Source organism: Furipterus horrens, unplaced genomic scaffold (assembly GCF_987537825.1).
Source record: "Furipterus horrens unplaced genomic scaffold, mFurHor1.1.pri manual_scaffold_1, whole genome shotgun sequence".
NCBI lineage: Eukaryota > Metazoa > Chordata > Mammalia > Chiroptera > Furipteridae > Furipterus > Furipterus horrens.
In genome coordinates, this window is record NW_028327171.1 from 117,812,478 (window position 1) to 117,831,747 (window position 19,270).

A 19,270-nucleotide genomic window follows, 5' to 3' on the forward strand; every position below is an offset into this window, starting at 1 on the left:
TGATATCAGGTATTGTGATTCCTCCTACTGTGTTCTGCCTCAAAATTGCTGTGGATATTCGGGCTCTTTTTTGGTTCCATATAAATTTTTGAAGTATTTGTTCTAGGTCTGTGAAATATGTTGCTGGTGTTTTAATAGGGATTGCATTGAATCTATAAATTGCTTTGGGTAGTATGGACATTTTAATGATGTTGATTCTTCCCATCCATGAGCATGGTATATGCTTCCATTTATTTGTATCTTCTTTAATTTCTTTCTTCAGTGTTATGTAGTTTTCTGTGTACAGGTCTTTTACCTCTTTGGTTAAGTTTATTCCTAGATATTTTATTTTTCTTGTTGCTATGGTAAATGGGATTTTTCTTTCAGTTTCTATCTCTGAGTTTTTATTGTTGGTGTATAAAAATCCCTTCGATTTCTTAATATTGACTTTGTATCCTGCTATTTTGCCGAATTCAGTTATTAGATTGAGTAGTTTTTTTGTGGAGTCTAAAGGATTTTCTATGTACACTATCATGTCATCTGCAAACAATGACAGTTTTACTTCCTCTTTTCCAATTTGGATGCCTTTTATTTCTCTTTCTTGTCTGATTGCTGTGGCTAGAACTTCCAAGACTATGTTGAATAGGAGTGGAGAGAGCGGACATCCTTGTCTTGTTCCTGATCTCAGGGGGAATGCTCTCAGTTTTTGCCCATTGAGTATGATGTTGGCTTCAGGTTTCTCATATATGGCCTTTATTATGTTGAGGTATGCTCCCTCTATTCCCATTTTGCTGAGAGTTTTCATCATAAATGGGTGTTGTACTTTATCAAACGCTTTTTCCGCATCTATTGATATGATCATGTGGTTTTTGTCTTTCATTTTGTTTATGTGGTGTATCACGTTTGTTGATTTGCGAATATTAAACCATCCTTGCATCCCTGGGATGAATCCTACTTGATCATGGTGTATGATCTTTCTAATGTGTTGCTGGATCCGGTTTGCCAATATTTTGTTGAGGATTTTAGCATCTATGTTCATCAGCGATATTGGTCTGTAGTTTCTTTCTTTGTTGTGTCTTGACCTGGTTATGGAATTAGGGTTATACTGGCTTCATAGAATGAGTTTGGGAGTCTTCCCTCTTCTTGTATCTTTTGGAATAGTCTGAGGAGGAGAGGAGTCAGTTCTTTCCTAAATGTTTTGTAGAATTCACTTGTGAAGCCATCTGGTCCTGGGCTTTTGTGTGCTGGGAGTTTTTTGATTACTGCTTCAATTTCACTAGCTGTTATTGGTCTATTCAGACTTTCTGCTTCATCTTGATTCAGTTTGGGAATAATATAGTTTTCCAGGAATCTGTCCATTTCCTCTAGGTTGTCAAATTTCTTGCCATACAGTTGTTCGTAATAATTTCTTATAATTCTTTGTATTTCTGTTGTATCAGTTGTGATTTCTCCTCTTTCGTTTCTGATTTTATTTATTTGGGTCCTCTCTCTCTTTTTTTTGATGAGCCTGGCTAAAGGCTTGTCAATTTTGTTTATCTTTTCAAAGAACCAGCTCCTACTTTTGTTGATCTTTTGAATTGTTAGTTTAGACTCTATGTCATTTAATTCTGCTCTGATCTTGATGATATCCTTCCTTCTACTTGATCTGGGTTTTACTTGTTGTTCTTCCTCTAGTTCTTGTAGCTGTAGGGTTAAATTTTTTATTAGAGATTCTTCTAGCTTTTTTAGATAGGCTTGTATTGCTATGAACTTTCCTCTTAAGACTGCTTTCGCTGTATCCCATAGGTTTTGGGTTGTTGTGTGTTCATTATCATTGGTTTCCAGGAACTTTTTGATTTCTTCCTTGATGTCATTGTTAACCCATACATTATTTAATAGCATGTTATTCATTCTCCATGAGTTTGAATGTTTTTGAGTTTTTTCCTTGAGGTTGATTTCCAATTTTAAGCCATTGTGATCTGAGAAGATGCTTGACATAATTTCAATTTTCTTGAATTTATTGAGGCTTGTTTTGTGTCCTACCATGTGGTCTATCTTTGAAAATGTTCCATGTGCACTTGAGAAATATGTATATTTTGCTTCTTTGGGGTGAAAACTTCTATATATATCAACTAAGTCCATTTGATCTAAAGTGTTGTTCAGTGCCTCAATATCTTTGGTGTTTCTTTGCTTTGAAGATCTGTCCATTGTTGACAATGGGGTGTTAAAGTCTCCTACTATGAGTGTGTTGCTGTCTATATCTTTCTTGGAGTCTTTCAAAATTTTCCTTATATATTTGGGTACTCCTAAGTTGGGTGCATATATATTGATAAGGGTTATATCTTCTTGATGGATTTTTCCCTTAAGTATTATGAAATGCCCTTCTTTGTCTCTTTTTATGGACTTTGCTGTGAAATCTGTTTTGTCTGATATAAGTATTGCTACCCCGGCTTTTTTTTTCATGTCCATTTGCTTGAAATACTTTTTTCCATCGCTTTACTTTCAGTCTGTGTAGATCTTTTGTTCTAAGGTGTGTCTCTTGTAGACAGCATATATGTGGGTCATTCTTTCTAATCCATTCAGCTACCCTATGTCTTTTAATTGGAGCGTTTAATCCATTTACGTTTAAGGTTATTACTGATAAGTACTTATTCATTGTCATTTTTCCCCTTTGTACTCGTGTTCTTCTCTGTCTCTCTCTGTTTCTTTTTCTTCTTAGAGCAGACCCTTTAGCATCTCTTGCATTGCTGGTTTCGTGGAGATGTATTCTTTTAGTCTTCCTTTGTCTGAGAAACTCCTTATTTCGCCTTCCATTTTGAATGAGAGCCTTGCTGGGTAGAGTATTCTTGGTAGTAGGCCTTTGTTTTTCATTGCTTGGAATATTTTTTGCCATTCCCTTCTGGCTTGTAGTGTTTCTGCTGAGAAATCTGAGGATAGCCTTATTGGAGCTCCCTTTTATGTTATTAGTTGTTTCTCTCTTGCTGCTTTTAGGATTCTCTCTTTGTCTTTGAATGTTGCCATTTTAATTATGATGTGTCTTGAGGTGGGCCTGTTGGGGTTCATCTTCATTGGGACCCTCTGTGCCTCCTGGATTTGTGTGACTCTTTCTCTCCTCATGTAAGGGAAGTTTTCTGTCATTAGTTTTTCAAAGAGGTTTTCTATCCCTTGCTCTTCTTCTTCTCCTTCTGGAATTCCAATGATATGGATATTGTTACATTTCATGTTGTCCTGCAGCTGTCTTAGAACCTTTACAGTCTTGTTCAGTCTTTTTTCATTTTGTTGCACTGTCTGGGAGTTTTTGTGTACGTTGTCCTCCAGCTCGCTGATCCGATCTTCTGCTTCCTCTAGCCTGTTTTTAATTCCTTCTACTGTGTTCTTCAATTCAGAGATCGTATTCTTCATTTCCTACTGGCTCTTATTGATAGCTTCCATGTCCTTTTTGATGCTGGTATAATTCTCAGTAAGTTCCTTATAGTTCTTCTGGAGTTCACTGTAGTTTTTCTGGAGTTCTTTGTAGTTTCCACTGATCTCATTTAGCTTCTCCATAATCCATGTTTTAAGTTCCGTATCTGATATTTTGCTCCCCTCTATTTCATTTAGCACTCTTTCTGGGGATTCTACCTTTCCTTTTGATGGGGGGTTGTTTCTCTGTCTCCCCATTTTTGTGATTCCTTTTGTTTGTTGGTGCTTCTTAGAATGATCAGTTCTTCCTGGATCTGCCTCTGGTAGCGTCAGATCATGTACCAGACTGGCCCTAGGCAGCCTATTGGAGACTTCCAGTGATCTACTGCCTTTTTCTCTCTTCTTTAGTTGTTACTATACTCAATCTGTGGTTGGCCATCAGTCTTAAGGACCGTGGGTGTGGCAACTTAATTCCTGTATACAGGGCTTTTATTTCCCCTTAGTATGACGCCACTTGGAGGGGAATGGTCTGTCTGCTGTACTGGGGCTGAGTCAGCACTGGCTGGTCCTGGGAGGGGGTTAGTGTAGCTTCCACTTACTCCTCCACCCTCCTGGATCTCCGTCTGTGTTGTCCTTGATGATATTTCTTTAATCTGTCTGGTTGTATTTCAGCTACTTTTTGGTGGATCTTTTTCTCTAGTTAGTTGATTGAGAGTCACTCTGCCCACCCTGTCCTGAGTTCTTTTGTGAAGGTGTCAGTCACTCCTCTCCGCATTTGTTCCTCCTGGATTGTCTCCTTAACAGGAGCGAGCTGAGAACACTGTCCCTATTCTGTGGCCATCTTGGTCCCCCTCCACCATGTTTCTTGATGGTAGTTAGATCTAGTTTCTAAACCTGAGTCCATCACTTAATATGAATGATGAAAAGTTATTAGCCTCTCAGCATCTATGTTTACTCACTTGTAAAATATAAAAAATATATATTCTAGATGAAAGTGGGCTTCTCTAAGGTGCCCTCTTCTGCTTCTATAGGTTCCTTATCATTGTGTTAAAATATTTTGTAGCCATAGATTCTTCTCTCACTTTTATAAAAGTTACATTGATATTGCTTTTTTTGTTTTAATTTTAAAAAGTAAAACATGAAATGGATTTTGCCTGGAGACTAAAAATTAAAAATAAAAAAGCAAAAATAAAAACATAAGGCTACATAAAAGTAGAGTGCTCCAATATTAATAGGATCTCTTAATACTTCTACAGAGTATTTGCTGGTGACAAAAAGTCATTCCATTATAAATATATTTATTCTAGATGTATATTTTGAAAAGCACTAAATGGGGCTCAAATCAATTTTGTTTCTAATTTCTACATTGTGAACATCTTATATCAGTCTATATGTATACACACAAACATATGCTCTCTATAATGTAGGGATGTTAATATATACTAACAGAAAAATAATTGAGACCAAGCAGAAGAGGATGCATTATAGTGCCTTAGGTAAATTGCAGGGAACTCCTGGTCAGAATAATCCATATTTTGGTTTACTGGATCTATAAGCAGCACTTTCCCTCAGTCTTTTGCCTATGGAACTAGAAGCTTGCGATATTTACCATTTTGTTAAACACAGAAGGACATATGAAAATATGAAACTCTAGGGAGAAAATGGAAGCCTACAGCTAAAGCATATAGTAGAAGTATAAGAGGGCCTTAGGAAAGAGGACAGGGGTTCTCCAGAAACTAGTAAATATAACAATGCCCAGCAAGAACTTAAAGAGAATCTGCTGAGTCACTAGAGTGTACACTGAAAGGAGAAGATTGCCTCTTAGTTCACCCTGACTAAGCAGCTGAAGAAGATGTTGGGGAAACCTCTTTCTCTGATTCCACACTATTCTCTGTCTCAACCCAGTGCCTCATAGCAGACTGAAAATTAGTCTTTAGTGGTGTCAACTTATTTTAAAAAGTTATGTATTGAGTTTTCTCTTCCTATAAGTTATGTGAAAACTTAACTCCTAAAAAAAAAGAAGATCAATATTTGTATGGCTGTAAAATAACTCATTGAGATGTTTTATTTTTTTAATTAATTCATTTTAATTATAATTGACATAAATTATTATATTAGCTTCAGGTGTACAATATAGTGATTCAACATTATTTATATACCTTACAAAGTGATCACCACGATTACTGTAATAACCATCTATCACCATAGTCAGTAGAATGTTATTGGCTCTATTTCCTATATTGTATATTACCTTCCTATGATTTATTTTATAAATGGAAATTTGTACTTCTTAATCCTTTTCCCATTTCCTAGTCTTGCCCTACCCCTTCCCCTCTGCAGTCATCAATTTGTTCTATGGGTTAGGTTCTTTTTAACTTTGTTTATTTTCTTGTTTTTTAGATTTCACATGTAAGTGAAATCATAAAGTATTTGTATTTCTCTGTCCAGCTCACTTCACTTAACATAACACTGTCTAGGTTGATCCATGTTATTGCAATGACAAGGTTTTATCCTATTTTATGGTTGAGTAATATTCCATTTTTTTATATAAATCACGTCTTTATCCATTCATTTATCAATGGATACCAAGATTGCTTTCATATCCTGGTTATTGTACATAATGTTGCTATGAACTTAAGGGTGCATATATTTTTTTCAAATTATTATTTCTGTTTTCTTAGGATAAGTATCCAGAAGTGGAATTGCTGAGTTGTACAGTAGTTCTATTTTTAATTTTTTGAGGAACTTCCATACTGTTTTCTATAGTGGCTGCACTAATTTGAAGTCCTATGAACAGTGCAACAACTTTCCATTTTCTTCACATTGGCAACATTTTTTTCATTGTGATAATAGCCATTTTACTAGGTATGAAAGGTCTCATGGTTTTTATTTTCATTTCCCTTATAATTAGTAAGGTTGAGTATTTTTTCATGTGACTGTGGCCATCTCTATGCCTTGTTTGGAGAGATGTTTATTCAGGTTCTTGGTCCATTTTTTAAAACTGGATTGTTTGTTTTTAGATGTTGAGTTCTACGAGTTCTTTTATATATTTTGTAATATAACTCCTTGCCAGATATGATTTACAAATGTCTTCTCTCATTTAGTAAGTGGCCTTTACATTTTATTTATTAATTTCTTCACTGTGCAAGTTTCCTAGTCTGATATAGTTCCACTTTTGTTTTTGCTTTTGTTTCCTTTGCCCAAGGAGACATATTAAAAAACAAATGTTGGTAAGAGCAATGTCAAGAGTTTACTGCCTATGTTTTCTTCTAAGAGTTGTATGGTTTCAGGTCTTGCATTTAAGTCTTTCATCCATTTTGAGTTTAGTTTTGTATATGGCTAAGAAAATGGTTTGGTTTCATTTTTTAAATTTATTTGTATAGTTTCCATAACCCTATTTATTGAAGAAACTGTCTTTCTCCATTGTATATTGTTGCCTCTTTTGTCATAGATTAGTTGAGCATATAATTTTGGACTTATTTCTGGGATGTCTATTGATCTATGTGTCTGTTTTTTGTGTCAATACAATAGTGATATGATTACTATAGTTTTGTAATATAGTTTGAAATCAGGGAGTGTGATAACTTCAACGTTGTTATTTTTTCTCAAGATTTGGCTATCCTGAGTCTTCTGTGTTTTTATACAAATTTTAGGATTATTTGTTCTGTGAAAAATTCCATTGGTATTTTAATAGGTATTGTGATGAATTTGTAAATTGCTTTGAGTAGTATGGACATTTTAATAATGTTAATTCTTTGAGTACATTAGCACAGTATAGGTTTTTGTTTATTGGTGTCTTGTTCACTTGCTTTCATCATCATCGTATAGTTTTTGGAGTACATGTCTTTTAGCTCCTTGGTTATATTTAGTCTTAGCTCTTTTATTGTTTTTGATTCAGTTGTAAATGGGATTGTTTTCTTAATTTCTGTTATTGGTAACTCGTTATTTTTATAGAAAACAACGTAAGTCTTAATATAAATTTTGCATCCTGCAACTTGACTTTATTCAGTTATTAGCTCTACTAATTTTTACTCAGGTCTCTAGGGTTTTCTATATATATAGTTTTATGTCACTGGCAAATTTTACTTATTTCTTATTTGGATCTTGTTATCTCTATTCCTTTCTGATTTCCTATGCTATGACTTCCAATACTATGTTGAGTAAGAAGAGTGACAGTCTGCATACTTATATTGTTCTTAGAGAAAAAGCTTTCATCTTTTTACCATTAAATATTATATTATATGTGTGTTTGTCATATATGACCTTTTGTATGTTGAGGTATATCTCTCCTATACCACTTTGTTGACTGATTTTATCATAAAAAGAATGTTGAATATTAGTGAATGCTTTTTCTGAGTCTATTCAAATAATCATAAGATTTTTCTCTTTTATTTTGTTTATATGATATACCACATTGATTACTTTGCAGATACTGAATCATCTGTAACTTCTGAAATTAATCTCACTTATTCATGGTACATGATCTCTTTAACGCATTGCTGTATTTGAGTTGCTAATGTTTTGTTGAGGATTTATGCCTTGATCCTTATCCAGGATATTGGCCTATGATTTTCTATTTTAGTAGTTTCTTTGTCTGATTTGGTACCAGGGTATTATTGCCTTATAGAATGAGCTTAGAAGAATTTCCTCTACATTATTCTTTCTTAAAATAAGTTGAGAGGAGAAGATGGTGGAGGAGTGAGGGGAGGCTGCACTTTCTGGCTCCTGAGACTCGTCTGTAATTTGGATTAATTGCAGACAGAACATCTCAGTGAGCAGCTGGACACTGGCAGGAGTCGAGCCTAGGCACTGCTGGATTAGAGAAAACCATCTGGAAAAGACCTGTTTGGTGAGGATAGCAGAGGAAAAAGGGATGAGACAGGGTTTCTGACTGGGTTGGCTCCCCGAGCTGGGGCTGGAAGCACACAAAGGCTTATTGGCGACTACAGGCTTCCCCAGAGAGGAATTAGGAGGAGAGCGGATCTCTGTCCACTGGCAGAGCCAGGAGTGGGCCAGGTGGCATCTGGCGCTGAAAGACAAGAAAGAGCGTACTGCTGTGCATGTGAGGACATGATTTTTCTTTATATTTTTCTCTTGTGTACTGTGGAGAGGGGAGGAAAGGTCGGGGGTGATTGGACATTCTTGAGGAGCTCAGGCATAGAAGTGCACTTGCCCACTCCCCAATCCTCCCCTTGGGTTTTACGGGTGCACACAGGGAAGTGCCCTCATTCACTGGCCCAGGCGCACAGGGCCACGCGACCAGGTGCCCCTCGGACACACGCCAACAGACATAAGATCAGTGGCCCAATGGGTGCAGGGAGGGCCCGCTGGGCACACAGAAGACTGTGCACAGACACCCCTGGCCAGCCCCAGTGGGTGCCAGGCCGGAGCGCAGACCACTTGCATGTGCACTGCCCATGCCCACCCAGGTGGGTGCGGGAAATGCAGGTGGCTGTGGCGCGGGAACAGCTGGGGTAGCGACTCACAGATGCTCACTTCCACTGTGCACATGTGTCCAGGGCCCCGCCCAAAGGGGCGAGAGACCAACTCCCAGGGTGCAGCTCAGCAGGCCTAAGGCTAGCGCAAAGTCCACCTTGAGCGCGCACATGTGCGTGTGTGCACAAGTACCCTGGATGGCTCCAAAAGGCACAGAGGAAATGCCGGCCGCCATGGGAGCATACTGCTGCTGCAAGAAACAGAAACCTTTGGCCTGCCTCATTAGACCAGCTGTGGATTCAGAGAAAGAAATGACACACAAAGGCTGATTTGAGTAAAAACTTTCCTTTTATATATTTTTTTCATTTTTATTTCTATTATAGGTTTTTTATTTGTATTTTTAAATTTTTTTTAAATTTCTTATTTTTAATTTTAATTTTAAATTTTACTTAAAACATTTTTTTTCTTTAAAAACTATCTCTCCAATTCATTTCATACCATCTCTCCTTCTCATCATTCCTCTTTAATTTTTGTTTATTTGTTTGTCTGTCTAGTTTAGCCTCCCTTTCACACTAAATAAATAGAATATAACTATTATATCAATCTAATACTTTACAATTCCACTTTTTTACTATACTCTGCATTCTTTCCTCTTTTTCTTTTATTATTATTAACATACAATGTAATTACCTACTGTCTTGCATAGTCTTGACACTACTTGCTACTATTATTAACCTATCATCCTCTCTCAAAAATCATATTTTTCCTCCTTAAAAACAACTCTTATCTATTTTTTCTATAGTATAAAAGCCCTAATCTCTCTACATTTATATTAATACTGGCCCATTGGCAGTTGATAGCGGGATAGAGGGTGGGGGATATTTTTGAGGGTGTGGGTTTCCTTCCTGGGCTGTGTGTTTATGTTTTTAACAGCATCTCCACAAAAGAACTCTAGACAAAGTGGACAGAGTGACTCTCAATCAATTAGCCAGAGGGAAGATCCCACCAAAGAGCATATGAAATATAACCAGACAGCATAAACAAAAGACATAAAGGATAACCCAAGAACATCAGGCTCAGGAGACCAAAGACACTGCAGCACTGAAACCCCCAGATCTCCTATAAAGAATCTCATTCCACAAAGGTGGGAAGTCAAAGCAGACAAACCCAAAAACAAAAACAAGAAAGAAGTATACAACATGGTAAGATGCAGAAACAACCTCTTAATGAAAAGAAAAGAGGAATCCTCAGAAAGAGAGATAGATGAAATAGACATAGCCCAAATGTCAGACATGGAATTCAAAACAATGGTGGTGAAGAAGCTCAATATACTCGACAACCTCAAAAACAACTATGACAACCTCCAAGGAAGTTACCAACAGCTCTAAGAAAATTACAGGGAACTTACAGAGAACTATACAAGCATATAAAAGGACATAGAAGCTATTAACAAGGACCAGGAAGAGATGAAGAATACAATGTCTGAATTGAAAAACACAGTAGAGTCAATCAAAAGCAGGCTAAATGAAGCAGAGGATCGGATCAGTGAGTCAGAGGACAATGGAGAAAAAAATTCCCAGACAATGCAACAAAATGAAAAATACTGAAAAAGTACGAAGAAGATGTAAGGAAATTACAGGAAAGCATGAGAAGAAATGATACTGAGATCATCAGAATAAAAGGGGGAGAAGAAGAGGAGCAAGGAATGGAAAAGCTGATAGGAGAAGTATTGACAAAAAATATTCCCAACCTGATGAGAGAAAAAGCTATGCAAGTTCAAAAAGCACAGAGAGTCCCAATGAAGAGGAACCCCCAAAAGGAGCATTCCAAAGCACATCATAATTAAAATGGGAACATTCCAAGACAAAGAGAGAATACTAAAAGCAGCAAGAGAAAAACAGCAAATAACATACAAGGAAGCTCCGATAAGGCTATCAAGTAATTTCTCAACAGAAACACTACAAACCAGAAGGAAATGGCAAAATATTTTCAAGGAATGAAAAACAAAGGCCTAAGACCAAGAATACTCTACCCAGCAAGGCTCTCATTCAAACTGGAAGGTGAAATAAGGAGTTTCCCAGACAAAGGAAGACTAAACGAATACATCTACACCAAACTAGCATTGCAAGGCATGCAAAACGGAATGTTTTAAGAGAACGGGAAATAAATAAATACATGTCAATAATAACCTTAAGTGTAAATGGATTAAATGCTCCAAATAAAAGACATAGGGTAACGGAATGGATAAGACCCACATATTTGCTATCTACAAGAAACACACCTCAAAACAAAAGGTTTACACAGAATGAAAGTAAAGAGATATAAAAAAGTATTCCAAGCAAACAGACATGAAAAAAGCTAGGGTAGTAATACTTGTATCAGACAAAACGGATTTCAAAGCAAGGGCAATAAAAAGAAACAAAGAAAGACATTTCATAATACTTAAGGGAACAATCCATCACGAAGATATAACACTGATAAACATATATGCACCCAACATAGGGTGCATAAAGACAATACATAAAGAAAATACTAGAAGTCCACAAGAAGAATATTAACAGCAACACACTCATAGTAGGGGACTTTAACACTCCAGTATCAATAATAGACAGAATTCAAAGCAAAGAAACATCAAGGATATACAGTCATTGAAAAATACACTAAACCACATAGACTTAACTGATGTATATAGAACTTTTCACCCCAAAGAAGCAAAATACACATTCTTTTCAAATGCACATGGGACATTTTCAAATAGACCACACGATAGGACACAAAACAAGCCTCAACAAATTCAAGAATACTGAAATCATATCAAGAATCTTTTCAGACCACAATGCCTTGAAACTAAAAATCAACCTCAAAGGAAAAAATTAAACACACCCAAACTCATGGAGAATGAATAACATGTTATTAAATAGTAAATGGGTTAACAATGACATCAAAGAAGAAATCAACAAGTTTCTGGAAACTAATAATAATGAACACATAACAGCCCAAAACCTATGGGACACAGCAAAAGCAGTCCTAAGGGGGAAGTTCACAGCAATACAGGCATATCTGAAAAGGATAGAAGAATCTCAAATAAAAAATCGAACCCTATAGCTAGCAACAAGAACTACAACAACCACAACAAACAAAGCTTAGGGCAAGAAGAAGGAAGGACATCATCACAATTAGAGCAGAATTAAATGACATAGAGATTAAACAAACAATTTAAAAGATCAACAAAACTAGAGCAGGTTCTTTAAAAAATAAACAAATTTGACAAGCCTTTAGCCAGGCTCATCAAGAAAAAAAGAGAGAAGACCCAAATAAACAAAATCAGAAATGAAAGAGGAGAAATCATGACTGATACCACAGAAATACAAAGGATTGTAAGAAATTACTAAAAACAACTGTATGGCAAGAAATTTGACAACCTAGAAGAAATGGACAAATTTCTAGAAACATATAACCTTCCAAAACTGAATAAAGAAGTAGAAAGTCTTAACAGACCAATAACAAAGAAGGATATTGAAACAGTAATCAAAAATCTCCCTGCACACAAAAGCCCTGGACCGGATGGCTTCACAGGTGAATTTTACAAAACACGTAGGGAAGATCTAACTTCTACCCTCCTCAAACTATTTCAAAAAATCCAAGAAGAGGGGAAAATCCCAAACTCTTTCTATAAAGCCAGTATTACACTAATTCCAAAACCAGGTCAAGACACAACAAAAAAAGAAAACTAGAAGCCAATATCACTGATGAACATAGATGCTAAAATCCTCAACAAAATATTGGCAAATCGGATCCAGCAACATATAGGAAAGATCATACACCACGATCAAGTGGGATTCATCCCAGGGATGAAAAGATGGTTTAATATTCACAAATCAATAAATATAATACATCACCTAAACAGAATGAAAGACAAAAATCACATGATCTTATCAATAGATGCAGAAAAAGCATTTGATAAAGTACAACACCCATCCATGATGAAAACACTCAGCAAAATGGGAATAGAGGGAGCATACCTTAACATAATTAAGACTATATATGAGAAACCTGAAGCCAACATCATACTCAATGGAAAAAACTGAAAGCGTTCCCCTTGAAATCAGGAACAAGACAAGGCTGCCCACTCTCTCCACTCCTATTCAACATAGTGTTGGAAGTCCTAGCCACAGCAATCAAAAAAGAAAATTAAATAAATGGCATCCAAATTGGGAAAGAAGAAGTAAAACTATCACTATTTGCAGATGACATGATAGTATACATAGAAAACCCTATAAGCTCCACTAAAAGACTACTCGATATAATAAGTGAATTTGGCAAAATAGCAGGGTACAAAATAAATATACAGAAATCTAAGGCATTTCTGTACACCAACAATAAAATAGCAGAGACAGAGACAAAAAAGAAAATACCATTTACTATAGCAACAAGAAAATTCAAGTACCTACAAATAAACTTAACCAAAGAGATAAAAGACCTGCACTCTGAAAATTATATAACACTGAAGAAAGAAATTAAGGAAGATACAAATAAATGGAAGCAAATACCATATTCTTGGATGGGAAGAATCAACATCATCAAAATGGCCATACTACCCAAATCAATTTACAAATTTAATTTAATCCCTATTAAAATACCAATGACATATTTCACAGACCTAGAACAAATCCTCCAAAAATTCATATGGAACCAAAAAAGACCCCGAATAGCAAAAGCAACCTTGAGACAGAAGAACACAGCAGGAGGAATCACAATACCAGACATCAAACAATACTACAAAGCCACTGTGATCAAAACAGTCTGGTAGTGACATAAGAACAGACATATAGATCAGTGGAACAGAATTGAAAGCCCAGAAATAAACCCAGGCCTCTATGGTCAACTAATATTTGATAAAGAGGGAAGGAACATAAAATGGAGTGAGAAGAGCCTCTTTAACAAATGGTGCTGGGAGAACTAGACAGGGACATGCAAAAAAATGAAAATAGACCATGAACTTACACCACACACAAGAATAAACTGAAGATGGATCAAAGACTTACATGTAAGCTGTGACACCATAAAAGTCCTAGAGGAAAACATAGGCAGGAAAATTTCAGATACCCAATGTAACAGTATTTTCACACATATACCTCCTAAGGCGAGAGAAACAAAGGAAAAAATAAACAAATGGGACTACATCAAACTAAAGAATTTCTGCTCATCAAAAGAAAACATCAGCAAGATGAAAAGGAAACCAACCATATGGGAAAACATATTTGCCAATGATATCTCAGATAGAGGAATGATCTCCAAAACTTATAAAGAGCTTATACAACTCAACATCAAGAAAACACAACCCAATTAAAAAATGGGCAAAGGAACTGAACAAACACTTCTCCAAAGAGGACATACAGAAGGTCCATAGACACATGAAAAAATGCTCAACATCAGTAGCCATCAGAGAGATGCAAATAAAAACCAGAATGAGATACCCCTTTACACCAGTCATAATCGCCATCATCAACAAATCAACAAACAAGTGCTGGCGAGGATGTGGAGAAAAGGGAACCCTACTGCACTGTTGGTGGGAATGCAGAGTGGTGCAGCCACTGTGGAAAACAGTATGAAATTACCTCAAAAAACTAAAAATGGAACTGCCTTTTGAACCAGTGATTCCACTGCTAGGATTTTACCTGAAAAATCCCAAAACCTTATTCAAAAGATGTTATGCACCCTATGTTTATAGCAAAACTGTTAACAATAGCTAAGTACTGGAAATAGCCTAAGTGCCCATCTGTAGATGAGTGGATCAAAAAACTTTGGTACATTTATACAATGGAATACTATGCAGCAGAGAGAAAGAAGGAACTCCTGCCATTTGCGACAACATGGATGGAACTAGAGAGAATAATGCTTAGTGAAATAAGCCAGGCAAAGAAAGAAAAATACCATATGATATTGCCTCATACAGGAAACCAAAGAACAACATAAACAAACGAACTAAATAGGACAAGGAGCAGAATAACAGCCAATGGGTGAGAGGGAGGGTGAGAAGGAGGATAACTAAGGGAAGGGTCTAGTCAAGAAATGTGTATGGAGGACTCATGGCCATGGACAACGGGGAGGGATGTGATTGTGGGAGAAGGGATGGGCTGGATGTGGGGGAGCAATGGGGGAAAAATGGGGCAACTGTAATTGAAAAACCAAAAAATAAAAATAAAAATAAAATAAAATAAGTTGAGTAGGTTAGAAATTAGTTATTTTTTGAATGCTTAGCTGAATTCACCTGTGAACCCATTTGGTCCAGAACATTTTGTTTGTTGTGGTTGTTATTTATTTGTTTGTTTTTGATTACTTATTCATTATTTCCCAGTAATTGGTTGTTTGTTTTTTCTTTGTTTCTTCCTGGCTCAGTCATATAAGATTACATGTTTTTAGAATATATTCCATTTTTTTCTTGTCCCATTTGTTGATGTATATTCTCTTATAATATTTCTGTGCTGTCTGTTATTACTTTTCTTTCATTTCTGATTTTATTTTGGCCTTCTCTATCTTCCCTTTTTTTATAACTAAGGCTGATAAAGGTTTAACTATTTATTTACTTTTTCAAAAAACTAGCTCTCAGTTTTGTTAACCTTTTCTATTGTCCTTTTTTTTGTCATTATTTTATTTATTTCTGCTCTGATCTTTATTTCCTTCCTTCTGCTAACTTTGGGCTTTGCTTGTTCTTCACTTTCAATTCTTTTATGTGTAAATTTAGATTCCTTATTTGATAATTTTCTTGTTAGTGATGTAGACTTATGCCCTGGCTGGTTTGGCTCAGTGGACTGAGCGTCGGCCTGCGAGCTAAGTGTCGCTGGTTCGATCTTCCAGTCAGGGCACATCAGAGAAGGAAAACTCTGACTCCAAAAAACCTCCGCTGCCTTGCGGCATACCTCTTCAGCGGAAAGGCTAAGGGAGTAAACCCCGACAGAAAATCCGGAGCCGGAGTCCCTAAGGCGGTTTGACGTTGTAGTCAACACCGGCAACTCCTGCGGCGCACCTGAAGCCAAGCTGTATTGACTCCGTCTTTCCCTTGGACCCTTCAGCTGCGAAGAGAGGGGGGGTCTGCTGCATGGGCAACAGCAGACCCTCCATATCACCCTGCCCAGGCTCTGTAGCTTCAGCTTCACTGGAGAGGACACTCCAGCGTCATCGCAAGATGTCGATTCAACACGGGAGGAGACAGATACCGTGTCACTCCCAAGTCAGACTGCACAGCCATTCTCGGCGGTGCAGATAGACTCTTAAGAAGCTACACCATCGTCTTTCGAGACGGACGGCTGCCGACGATGTAGACTTGTAGACTATGAATGTTCTAGTAACTAGTTTTGCTTTGTCCCAAAGATTTTGATCATTGTATTTACATTTTTATTTGTCTATTATATTTTTTCTTTCATTACTTTATTAATCCATTGATTGTTTAGTAAAATGTTATTTGGCCTCCATGTGTTGTTGTTTTTTGTCAGTTTTCTTCTTGCTGTTGATTTCTAGTTTTTTACCATTAATAATGAAGGAGATGCTTGATATGATATTACTACTCTTCAAATTACTGAGACTTGTTTTCTGGCCTAATGTGTGGCCTATTTCAGAAAACATTGTAGATAGACTTAAAAAGAATGTGTATTCTGCTGATTTGTGGTATAATGTTCTTTAGATATGTGTGAAGTCCATCTGTTCTATTTTCTTGCTAAGGCCATTGTTTCCTTGTTGATATGCTGCCTAAATGATCTATTCATTGATATGAGTGGGGTTCTAAAATACCCTACTATGATTAGGTTACTGTAAGTTTTTCCCTTTATGCCTGTTAATATTTGATTAATGTATTTATTTGCTTGGTTGTGGTATTTTAGACATAAATTGAGATGGTTAGTATAATTCAAGATTCTTCAATAGGATCCCTATTAAGATTACTGACATCTAAATGAATAGTTGTGAGGCAGGTGTTAGAAAGTATTTTAAAAACGGAAGTGATTTCCAAAATGGACAAATAGATACAGAATATAAATATGTGTATAAATTAGCCAAAGTGGAGGATGGTAAAAGACTAAATTTCCTCAAGGAATGTGATTCTCATCACTATACTTGATACCTAATTATCACATGGTGATTTAGTTTATTTGGTTAAATTAAATATTAAAACACCCAGATTCTTATAATTAAAAGAAACCTGAAGAGGCATGCCACCCAACAGCAACTAGTGCAAAATATAGGTCTTTAAGCTTCTTTTAGCATAGGCAGCTGGGGTCCCTTTACCTAATGTCTGTACATATGCACAGCTATCCTCATCCCTGCCCAACTCCTATAAGCATCAAATCTGATGCTGATGAAGAGCTATTATTAATTATTTAAGTGATAAAATAACCAAAATATTACTCTTTGGAAATTTCTGATGGTAAAAATCATAAGAGAAAATAAAACAGAAAAATCAAGATTGCCTATAGGGAGATTCTTCTCTTAGTTAATTGTTAGGTAATGGCCCCATAACCCAAAATTATTTTATCTATTCTGCCTTAAGTTATTTTATATTAAACATTTTGACATTTCATGAAGGCAATTAGAAAGAAAAGGAGTTACAAGATATGGTAGCAATTAAAGAAAGAGTGGGGGGAAAAAACTAATCTTACTAAAGTTTTCACAATTTAAATACAAAATAGACTTGTAGTTTTATTTTACAAATTGGTATTTTTGGTTTATGCTTATACTTCCCACACACACTCACACACACGCTTTAATTTTGCAGCTGTACTCGGGAATTTCTTTAAGGACCCAAATGATTGGCCCAACAATCCCACTTCTGGGAATATATTCTAGGAATTCCCAAACACCAATTCAAAAAAAACATATGCACACTATGTTCACTGTGGCATTATTTACAAGAGCAAATATCTGGAGACAGCCCAAGTGCCCATCTGTAGATGAGTGGATAAAAAAGCTGCAGTATATCTACACAATGGAATACTATGTGACCATAAAGAAGAAGGAACTCTTACTTTTTGCAACAGATGGATGGACCTGGAGATTAGTATGCTAAGTGAAATAACCCAGACAGAGAAAGGCAAATGGCATATGATCTTACTTATATATTAAATGAACAAAATAAGCTGATGAAATAGAGACAGAGGCTTGGATACATGGAACAGACTGAGAGCTGTCAGAGGAGAGGGGATAGAAGGGACTAAATGAGGTTTAGCCAGAGAACATATATGCATAGCCCATAGACACAGACTAAAAATAGCATATCTACTAAAAATTTAAATGCTCAAGGTATTCAAACATCGAGTGCTTAGATTTAATTTAAATTTTCAATTTAACTGAATAGTAATGATCAATTAAAATACAATCTGATTATAGTTTTACATTTTATGGGTTGTCTTCTAATGATAATTTCTAACATTTATTTTTCAAGGAAGCTTACAAGTTCACTATCAGCTGAGCAAGGAAGAAACCCATGTGTTCACTATTGCAATAGAAAACTTTGCCAATAGAAGAATGCACCACTTGAAGATTAACCGAGAGGGAAGAGAGCTTACCATTCAGGTACATTATTTTTCTCTTTTAATTCAGCAAAAGATGTCTTGAATGCTCAGTAACACCTCTCTGATCTTCTGCTCCAAGCCAAGTGTGCAGCCAAGTTCTGGAGATAAATATGAACCACATTTGTCCCCAGCCTTTGAGAAGATTGAATAGTGGTTCTCAAAATGTGCTGCTCCTTTCTACCAGCATCAGCATCAACTGGGACCTTGTTAGAAATGCAAATTCTCGTATCCCACGATGGACCTACTTAATCAGAAAGGTAGTCCACAGGTGATTCTGGTGCCTACTTAAGCTAATAACACCTGAACTGTAATATAATGGGAAGACATGTGGGTGAAGAGGAAATCACAAGGGACTGTCAAGGGCTAGGACAGAAGTGTGCACAGGTGAAAGGGGAACATGGAGGAGGGAACTTTCTGGGCAAAGTTGGGGCTAAACTTAGTCTTGAAGGTGATTAGAAATTGGCTAGGTAGAGAAGAGAGAGCTAAGTGCTCAGGCAGGGGATCCATGTGAGCATTGGCAAAGCTGTCTAGAAGAGTATAGTATGTGGCAGGCACTCCACAAAATTCCAGTGTAAAATTCTTGGTATAGAAAGCAGGTAGCAGATGATGGCAGATTACAATAGAGAATTGGCAGAGTCCATATCACCTTTTAAAAAATTATGACCTGAAATTAGCCCTTACATCTGCCCAGCAGTCACCTCTTATTTTTTTAATCTGTTCATTTCTTTGATTTCCTAGGTGATATTTTTAAGCCTCCCCTGCCCTGCCCACACCTGCCCCTGTTCCATAGTCAATTTCCATCCTGTTGCCCATGTCCATTGGTCATTTATACATGTTCCTTGACTACACCTTTCACCTTTTTTCCCCCATTACCACCTGCCCCTCTGGTCACTGTCAGTCTGTTCCTTGTT

General features: G+C 36.5%; 1 protein-coding gene across 1 annotated transcript in view; it reads left to right on the top strand.

The window, feature by feature from the left end:
• The window catches only part of CNTNAP5 (contactin associated protein family member 5), a 1,232,224-nt gene that overhangs the window by 1,127,385 nt on the left and 85,569 nt on the right, over positions 1-19,270 (top strand). The window contains exon 20 of the mRNA XM_090279100.1: positions 18,230-18,360. Within this exon, the coding sequence (XP_090135226.1) occupies positions 18,230-18,360 (131 nt within the window). The remainder of the gene's footprint in view (positions 1-18,229; positions 18,361-19,270) is intronic.